Genomic DNA, 9,780 nt, shown 5'->3' on the forward strand with positions numbered 1-9,780 from the left:
TAAAAATACAGTAAGTCCTCGAGATGCGAACCTTCAACTAATGAAGTTTCAAAGATGTGAACATGAGCAGAACGTCGTTGTTGTTTATTCACTCTCAGTCGTGTGCAGCTCAATCAACAAGTGGTCGTGTTACCGATTATGTGCCTCCTTTTTGTGTTAATATTGCGCTAGTTTAAACCCAGCATGTCTGGTATTAAGCGTAAAACAGCGATGAGCTCGTTTGTAATGCTAAGAAGCGGCGAGCGCTGGCAATGGACACTAAAAATAAAATAATAGAATAATAGAAACCGAATAGTGGAACGAGGTGAAGAGATTGTTGTCCCGTCTCACCATTCAAAGTCAGTATCCATATGCCAACTATTCTACTTTAGAAGGTAAGAAAAACACTTATAGAACTTTTATAAGCATTTTATTATGTTCATGTGAGGCAGGTCTTGGAAGCTCATAAGCTGGACGCTTGTTGAACTTTTTGGACATGCGAACCGTCTCTCGGAATGGAACTGGTTCGTATCTAGAGGACTTAGTGTATAGGCACACATAACTGGATGCAGGTAAAGACTGAGGGTCTTATAGGTAGCCATGTGTGTATGTACATGTATGTGCATATATGTCTCTCTATATATATATATGTGTGTGTGTGTATTTGCATATATGAATATATGAGTATGTTTAAATGTATTTATATATACAGTGTATCACAAAAGTGAGTACACCCCTCACATTTCTGCAGATATTTAAGTATATCTTTTCATGGGACAACACTGACAAAATGACACTTTGACACAATGAAAAGTAGTCTGTGTGCAGCTTATATAACAGTGTAAATTTATTCTTCCCTCAAAATAACTCAATATACAGCCATTAATGTCTAAACCACCGGCAACAAAAGTGAGTACACACCTATGCACACTCAAGTGTGCATAGGGAGCAGGTGTGTTCAATTTAGTAGTACAGCTCTCACACTCTCTCATACTGGTCACTGAAAGTTCCAACATGGCACCTCATGGCAAAGAACTCTCTGAGGATCTTAAAAGACGAATTGTTGCGCTACATGAAGATGGCCAAGGCTACAAGAAGATTGCCAACACCCTGAAACTGAGCTGCAGCACAGTGGCCAAGATCATCCAGCGTTTTAAAAGAGCAGGGTCCACTCAGAACAGACCTCGCGTTGGTCGTCCAAAGAAGCTGAGTGCACGTGCTCAGCGTCACATCCAACTGCTGTCTTTGAAAGATAGGCGCAGGAGTGCTGTCAGCATTGCTGCAGAGATTGAAAAGGTGGGGGGTCAGCCTGTCAGTGCTCAGACCATACGCCGCACACTACATCAAATTGGTCTGCATGGCTGTCACCCCAGAAGGAAGCCTCTTCTGAAGTCTCTACACAAGAAAGCCCGCAAACAGTTTGCTGAAGACATGTCAACGAAGGACATGGATTACTGGAACCATGTCCTATGGTCTGATGAGACCAAGATTAATTTGTTTGGTTCAGATGGTCTCAAGCATGTGTGGCGGCAATCAGGTGAGGAGTACAAAGATAAGTGTGTCATGCCTACAGTCAAGCATGGTGGTGGGAATGCCATGGTCTGGGGCTGCATGAGTGCAGCAGGTGTTGGGGAGTTACATTTCATTGAGGGACACATGAACTCCAATATGTACTGTGAAATACTGAAGCAGAGCATGATCCCCTCCCTCCGGAAACTGGGTCGCAGGGCAGTGTTCCAGCATGATAATGACCCCAAACACACCTCTAAGACGACCACTGCTTTATTGAAGAGGCTGAGGGTAAAGGTGATGGACTGGCCAAGCATGTCTCCAGACCTAAACCCAATAGAACATCTTTGGGGCATCCTCAAGCGGAAGGTGGAGGAGCGCAAAGTCTCGAATATCCGCCAGCTCCGTGATGTCGTCATGGAGGAGTGGAAAAGCATTCCAGTGGCAACCTGTGAAGCTCTGGTAAACTCCATGCCCAGGAGAGTTAAGGCAGTTCTGGGAAATAATGGTGGCCACACAAAATATTGACACTTCAGGAACTTTCACTAAGGGGTGTACTCACTTTTGTTGCCGGTGGTTTAGACATTAATGGCTGTATATTGAGTTATTTTGAGGGAAAAATAAATTTACACTGTTATATAAGCTGCACACAGACTACTTTTCATTGTGTCAAAGTGTCATTTTGTCAGTGTTGTCCCATGAAAAGATATACTTAAATATTTGCAGAAATGTGAGGGGTGTACTCACTTTTGTGATACACTGTATATGTGTGTGTGTGTGTGTGTGTGTGTGTGTGTGTGTATATGTTTATATGTGTATGTTTATATGAATATTACTTGAATATTATCTGTCTGCCTGTCTGTCTGTCTGTCATCTATTAAATGCCGGTGGCTGTATGAAGCCAGTGAATGGAGCGCAGCACTGGGGTGATGTGGCGGTGGTCGTATAGATTGAATAAAATTGATCAAACCAGTTGCAGAGGTCTGATGGTGTACCTGGGACGATCTGCCTGCACTAAAATGCAGCCATCCTGCATCAAAATGCCACAATATTGGGAAAAGTGGCTTTTATAGTGAGGATTGGCCAAATCCAAATGCCTGATGATACTCAGATCCTTAATTTTTAACAATCTGACAGTCAGAGGTTCTCACATTTATGTTCCGTCGCCGATTGTAAATCTGTTTTTGACGAAAGTCCAAACACACAGAGTGTATCGGAAACCAGCGCCAGCGTGAGCGATCGGTCTCTGCAATTACGCTGCGACACACACACAGCGCGGCTGTATCTCGTTGTCTATTAAAAGCCCATTAGTGGAGCCTTGATGTGAAATTCTTTAAAAAATGGACCTGCTTTATTTGGACCCGGAACGAGTTCCATGTGTTGGATGTGTGTGTGAACGGTGTGATTCATCCAAACACAGAAATTCATCTGGAGTGTCTGATTTTGCTCACCATGATCACAGTGAACAATAAATTCAGTTCAACTCTGACCTAAAGTATGTAGACAACCTTTCTAATTGTTAAAAAAAACAGGGGTTCAGGTGTCTTATTCCATTAGACGTATTAGTAGCTGTGAATTTGGAGTGGCAGACTTAGTGTCCAAATACTTTTGTCCTGACCTGCATTTACTCATTTTTTGCATCTTCCTCCCAGTCTAGTCGTTTTCGATTCCCCGAGTGTAACATCCTCCACCACTTCTTTTCACCTGCCACAGTTGAGTCTCACAAAGCGTTAAACCAAGTGCGCCATCGACCGTTCGCCCGCCTCCATCAGGCACAGACGACTGTGTCTGTTAGACCAGCTGAGATTCGAACCCAAGGGCTCTCGAGATCTCATAGTACGGGGTTTGGACATTAGACTATTGTTAATAGTACTAATAAATAAACCAAATTGATCTGAATATTGGATATTTAATGTTGGATCATTATCAGATCACATTTTATGTGCTCTGCAGCCCCATATCGTGATGCTCCCCCTCCTAACTTCACCGTTATGGTACAGTATTATTGGTTTTTATACTGACTTGATTTACAGGTTTTAAACAATTATACAAATGATGTTTGTATGTTTTTCTTGCTGTTGTTATTAATATGTTGTTATATAATGATGTAAACAGTATAGCTGATCAAGATCAAGGGATCAAGGGAAGGAGCAATGGTGGTCCATGCTTTTTCACACATTGACACTACAACTCCCCAGGCCCCTCTTGAACCACCTCTGATTAAATTCATACAGATAAATTATACAAACATAAATTATACTGAGCTTGCCCACATGACACAGTGCCACAGGCACCATGGTGTCCTCTAGAAGCCCCCCAATGGACGATTTTTAGATGGATCAGGATTTTAGATGGACATATCAACCAACCCTGACAAACAGCATCATATTCAATTTATTCCCAGCAGGTCAAGTTCCACCGAGCAGGAATACCCTGGACAGGACGCCAACCCATCACAGGGCTCCTTAATTTAGACATAGCTAGTCGTGTGTGCGTAGATGCCCGGCTGACTGATAGCACATCTGACACAAGACACATCAAACTGAAACCTCAGAAGGTGGGTTAGCCTAGTAAATCGCTGCACCTATCACCACCATCACAAATTGGATATAACTTCAGATTTGGGGGTGGGGTCCACATAAGCCAACTGTCCCCCCAGGGCCTTCTAGATCACAGGGGAATACTTGCTGATAGCCAATATATTTGACATCACCCAAGACAAATAGATGACAAACTTCAGATCTAAGGGTGCACAAGGGGGTCCGAACCTAGACCACTCACCTAGACCACCTTAACACCACCCTTAGGTGGTGGGAGACTTACATCTAAACCTATACTTATATTGACACCACCCAACCCCAGGTTCTAAATGGGCACCAGAAAAGCTGGCACCCCCAACCCCATTAAAAACCAACCCTGGTAGGATACTCACAGGTAGACGGTGCGATCCGGTAGATCCTGTGGTATGTGCATGAATCTCTGCTGGCTGCAGTCAGTGGTATCAATGGTGCATGTGCAGTTTTGCGGACAGGCCAAGTCGGAGCTGAATGCACGACCGGTTAGCAGTTCTAGGATCAAAAGGGGGTAGAAAATAAAATATGGGACCGGTCTGATGCCCCGGGCCGTCGCCATTTTGTATCTGATCTGTACTTGAGATCAGAAAGTAGTTCCCAGTTTTAGACAGTCTGATTATTGTAAGGTTATTTGTGGGTCATGAGTTGGTCGGAGTGCGCAGTCGTGATCGGTGACCATATCGCATGTTTGGCGATACTTTCTGCAGGAGTTGAGACGTGTCCCGGTTCGAATCCGAGCAAGTCCAGGGAAAGTTTATGGTAATGAACGTTGAACAGATTCCGAAAGAATATTCAACTTCGGCGCAAGCAAAATATTTGTGCGCGCTGGAGCCAAAAAAGCGCAAATCGCACACAAGTCCATAAAAGGTTATTTAAAAGCAACGTGTGTGTGTATGTGTGTGTGAAGTGTAATGAGAGCACCGAGTGCGTGTGTGTAGTGTAAATCTATATGACAGGCGTGTTTGCGTGGATATTTTGTGTTTTAATAGTTTGTCAAGAAACGCATTATTAACGCATTCTGCGCTCCGATTATAAACAAAGAAACACGGTGCGTAAAAACCCGGTAATTATAGTGCAAACAAAAACATGGATTAATCCCGTCGTACTCCAAGAAAAGTAAGTCCAGTGCATGCCAGGGAGCTCCAGAACTAATGTTCGATACAATAATAATCCTAACAGCTGCGCCACATCGAGAGAAGTTGCGTTAAATCCATTGTCGGGTTCCGATTCGGCGCAGTTTCGGTAAAAGCGCGTCGCGGTAACTTTTCCCTTCAATCAATTCCTAAATCAGATAAAACTAAATCAGACTCCACACTGCGTTTTATCCACAAGCGGCACTTCTCTTTTCTCTCCTGATAACACTGATAGTTTCTTCTCTCTCTCTCTCTCTCTCTCTCTCTGGATACTTTTTTAAGGACAGAACGCACTCACTTTCGCCCCACGTTGGAAGACTCGCACTATTCTAATCCCACCCACTTCTCTTCTGATTGGTTGGTCTAAAGTTCAGATGAGGATCTCATTGGCTGTGTTTGAAGTTTAGTTTCGAAGAGAACAGCTGTCAGTCAGGTCGGGTTAAACTCCGCCTAACTTCAGCACCGCGGGTGTGAAGCCGCCCCACCCACCCGCTTTCACTCTCAACCGCGAGTTAAAGGCGCACAGAGTGGGTACAGAGTGGGTACAGCAGCGGACAGAGAGTGGGTACAGAGTGGGTACAGAGTGGGTACAGCAGCGGACAGAGAGTGGGTACAGAGTGGGTACAGCAGCGAGGTAAAGCAGTGGGTACAAAAACAGGAATTTCTGCCGGTGCTGGTATCATATGCATAAAGAAAATCTAATTAAAAGAAACTACGTAATAACTAACAATAATAATAATAATAATAATGAATAATAATAATAACTAATAACGATAACTACTAATAAATAATAACTAATAATAATGAATAATAAATAATAACTAATAATAATTAATAATAATAACTAATAATAATAATAACTACTAATAAATAATAATAACGAATAATAATAACTAATAATAATAATAATGAATAATAATAATAAATAATAATAATAACTACTACTAATAATAATAATTAACAATAATAATAGTAATTAACAATAGTAATAACTAATAATAGCTATAATATAATAATAATATTATTAATAATTATTATTATTATTAATAATAATACTTAATAACAACAATACTGATGTAATAACACTGTAATAATGATAATAAGATAAATATCTAGATTTTTTAGATCTTAAAGTAGTCTAGATAGAAAAGTTCACTAAACAGAACTAAAATAAACAAAATCCACTGTGTTTAAATTTAATTTAAGTTAAATTTTAACTCCTGGTAAAACTAAAGTACTTTAGAATATAAAGGCACTTTAAATAAAAAGATAAAAATATGCAGTGCAGAACATTACCATGTTGTACCCACTCTGTACTGCTGCTGTACCCACTCTGTGCAGGCTACTGTACCCACTTTGTGTCCGCTGAAGTACCCACTCTGTGCCCACTGCTGTACCCCCTCTGAGCCAGCTGCTGTACCCACCCTGTACTGCTGCTGTACCCACTCTGTTCGGGCTACTGTACCCACTTTGTGTCCGCTGCTGTACCCACTCTGTGCCCACTCTGTGAGCCTTGGGGTGTCTTCACACCCGGGGTGCTGGAGTTTGATGCAATGTGGTTTTGGCCTGGGTTACACTGACATTTTACTTCCAATTACAGTCTGTAAGAAGTTTGGTATGTTCTGCTTGCATCCCTTTCTTGTCTTTAAGGTAATCGGGTTTCATGCAAAAAGTGGATTGTCCATATGTAATTATAGACTAAACAAAGTACTATAAAATTATTAAATACATGCAAATAAACAGTAAATGAGGGTGAATAGGAGAATGAATGTTGCTTAATGTTAAGAGTTTACCTGATATTTATTAAAGACAATAAACAAAACAGTCTGAATGAAATAAGATTCCCAGATAATGTTGATTATTTAGAGGTGTGTTGCAGTGCTGTGTGCAGAACTGTGATGATGCATGATGACTTGTGTGTAAATAGTATATAAGTTATAATTTGATTAATATTAAAGTGTGAATAAACAGGAGCAGATCTGTAAAACAAGGTCGGATGTGGAGCTGTGGAATCTTTACTGGAGTGTTTTGTTCTCTGTAAATCTGAAAGCATGCGCCTCAGGTATGCCGGATTTCTATTTGGAGAGACCGGCTGACATTTCTGCTGTGATTTACCTGTCAGTGCGGCAGCTGTAAATAATTTGCTTTACAAATAACTTGCGGAGGTCAAAGTTGAGGTTTAGGATCGGGATCAATAGAGGCTGGCGCTCTGTAAAGCACCGGAGGTCACTGGGTGACTGAATGGAGGGCGTGTTTAGAGGAAGCTGAAATTACAGTGTGGTGCGGCCGTGCAATCACACAGATTAGGACTGATTCTAAACTAGGAAATTTGAATCGATAGTTATGTTAGGTGTGTTGGTCCGAGGAAATGACCTTATTCTCTAGGAAAAGCATTTGTCAGTTTATTGTTTGGAGAGATGACTGTGGTCAGGAGCGAGGTCTATAAACACTAGTGTGAAGGAACTGCAGACCTTTGTCCCACTGAACACTACAGGGATGCAGCAAGAAGGGCCTGGGTTTGATTCCCTGACCGGGCGACTAAAGTCCTTTCTGTGTAGGCAGTTGTAGCCTAGCAGTTAAGGTACAGGACTAGTAATCAAAATGTTGCTGGTTTAAGCCTCACCACTGCCAGGTTGCCACTGCTGGACCCTTAAGCATATGCTTAGACAATATACCACCACAGTACTGTAAGTCGCTTTGGATAAAAGCGAAAATGTAAATGTGTGGAGTTTGCATGTTCTCCATGTGTCTGCATTGGTTTCCTCTGGGTGCTCCGGTTTCCTGCCACAGTATGAAGACAATCAGTCAGGTTACCTGGAGCTACTAAAATGAGCCTAAGTGTGAGTGTGTATATGAATGTATATGAATGTATGTGAGTGTGTTTGTTTCCGGTGATGGACTGGCAACATGTGGTCTGTCTGGGTTTCCTACCTTTAGGTCTATGAACTGGACCCACGGCAACCCTGACCAGGATAATGTGGTAGTGAAACAAACAATGTATGTATGAATTAATGTTTTTGGACAGTTTGTGTTCCAGTAATTGAAGATCATTGCAGGACTTGAGTACGTTACCCTTCTAACTTTAAATGATGCCGCTCTTTCTCTCCAGCAGTGCTGATTTTTGGTGTTTAGACTCACCACCGTCTAACTTTGTGGTCAAGCCGTTTATCCGAAGCAATAAAGCACTAAAATTTAACGATACTGTGGCTGAATGTTGACGATTTACATCTCCGACAAGCGTTTTACCGAAAACCAAAACACCAATTTTTCCATTTGTCTCTGCCGCCAGTTATTTTCAGGTTAAAAACTGTGATTCTGGAAGGCAAGAGTTTAGTCTTTGTGTGTAATTAGGCCTGGCAGAACGGGCCCAGGACTCTTTTACTGGAGAGAATACACACATATTTGACATCATTGTTTATAAACCGGTGAAAGAAACCTGCATTAATCAGTGGAACACATGGGCTCCGAGTTTGGCACGGTCAGGTCTGAGTAATGAGAACAAAGTCCTGTGAGAAAGCTAGTCACGAACTAACGAAAGCAACCCGTGATTGATTGTCTTGCTTCGTCTGCCTCGCTCTCTCACAGTCCCTCTCTCCTTCGTTCCGTATGTGTTTATGGCGCCTGAACGTTTCCAGCCGCTCACACGTCGCTGGACGGAGATGAAAGAGATTTCCCAACGCGGCTGGACCGAAGGTGCAAAGCGCGAAGGGATCGGGAACGCTGCGGCAAAACAGACGGAGATGCGGCCCCTGACCGAACGATGGATTGTCCACGTGTGAGATGTTCGCGGTGCCAGGTTCTTTAAAGATAACGAGCCCATCTGTTGGAGTTATTCGTCCCCAGTAAATCAGCGGAGGCGTGAAAGCGGGTCGAATCGTGGTGCTCAGTGCCAGCAGTTTGAAAATGTTTGGTTTAATAAGAAGCAGAGATGCAGCTAGACGGCGTTAACCGTACAATCCAGAGGTCAGACTCCATCTCTTGCATCCACCTGGGCGTGTTGAACCTGCTTCCGCTTCGTTTTAGTCCTGCATGCATTTCTCTGGATTTTGAATGAAATACTGTCTTTGAATAATGTCCTCAATCTCCTCAAACCTCACCAATGCCAAGTTGCCACTGTTGGACCCTTGAGCAAGGCCCTTAACCCTCATGCTTAGAAAATATACGTATTATTTCAGCCCAAATTTCCTCCCAGTTCTTAGTTTCTTCCACCCACTGTCACATGAGAGCTACCAACCTGTGAGGCTTACACACGTTGCCGTATTATTACTGGGCCCAGGTAAAAATCAATCATTTAAACCTTGTTTTGTAGAATGAGGTGAGCCTGTGTGCCGTACAACATGGAGAAGTTATATTACGCAAACCTACAACAGCTGAGTTCATCTGGGTTCAAATCTTAGCGGTGCTATCAGCCGGCCTGGCATCTACACATTGGCACTCTGTTCAGGATATTCCTGCCCTGCGCCCAGTGTTTATTATATATACTGTATATATAATATATAGGATAATAATCTAATGCAATTCCAGCAGCGCTGAACAAGAAGTTACTCAAAACAGGGTGTTTTTAATCTTTCTTTATTTTTACAAAC

At 42.4% G+C, this 9,780-nt stretch overlaps 1 protein-coding gene across 2 annotated transcripts in view; it reads right to left on the reverse strand.

Annotated features, from left to right (window-relative positions):
* Positions 1-5,422, reverse strand: part of lrig1 (leucine-rich repeats and immunoglobulin-like domains 1) — a 43,703-nt gene extending 38,281 nt beyond the window's left edge. The window contains exon 1 of one of the 2 annotated variants that reach the window (XM_062986151.1): positions 4,421-5,422. In XM_062986151.1, the coding sequence (XP_062842221.1) occupies positions 4,421-4,620 (200 nt within the window). In that variant the 5' untranslated portion in view covers positions 4,621-5,422. The remainder of the gene's footprint in view (positions 1-4,420) is intronic. The other variant, XM_062986152.1, reaches the window with a different exon arrangement.
* Between the last annotated feature and the right edge of the window lie 4,358 nt (positions 5,423-9,780).

The sequence above is a fragment of the Trichomycterus rosablanca genome, chromosome 24 (assembly GCF_030014385.1).
Source record: "Trichomycterus rosablanca isolate fTriRos1 chromosome 24, fTriRos1.hap1, whole genome shotgun sequence".
NCBI lineage: Eukaryota > Metazoa > Chordata > Actinopteri > Siluriformes > Trichomycteridae > Trichomycterus > Trichomycterus rosablanca.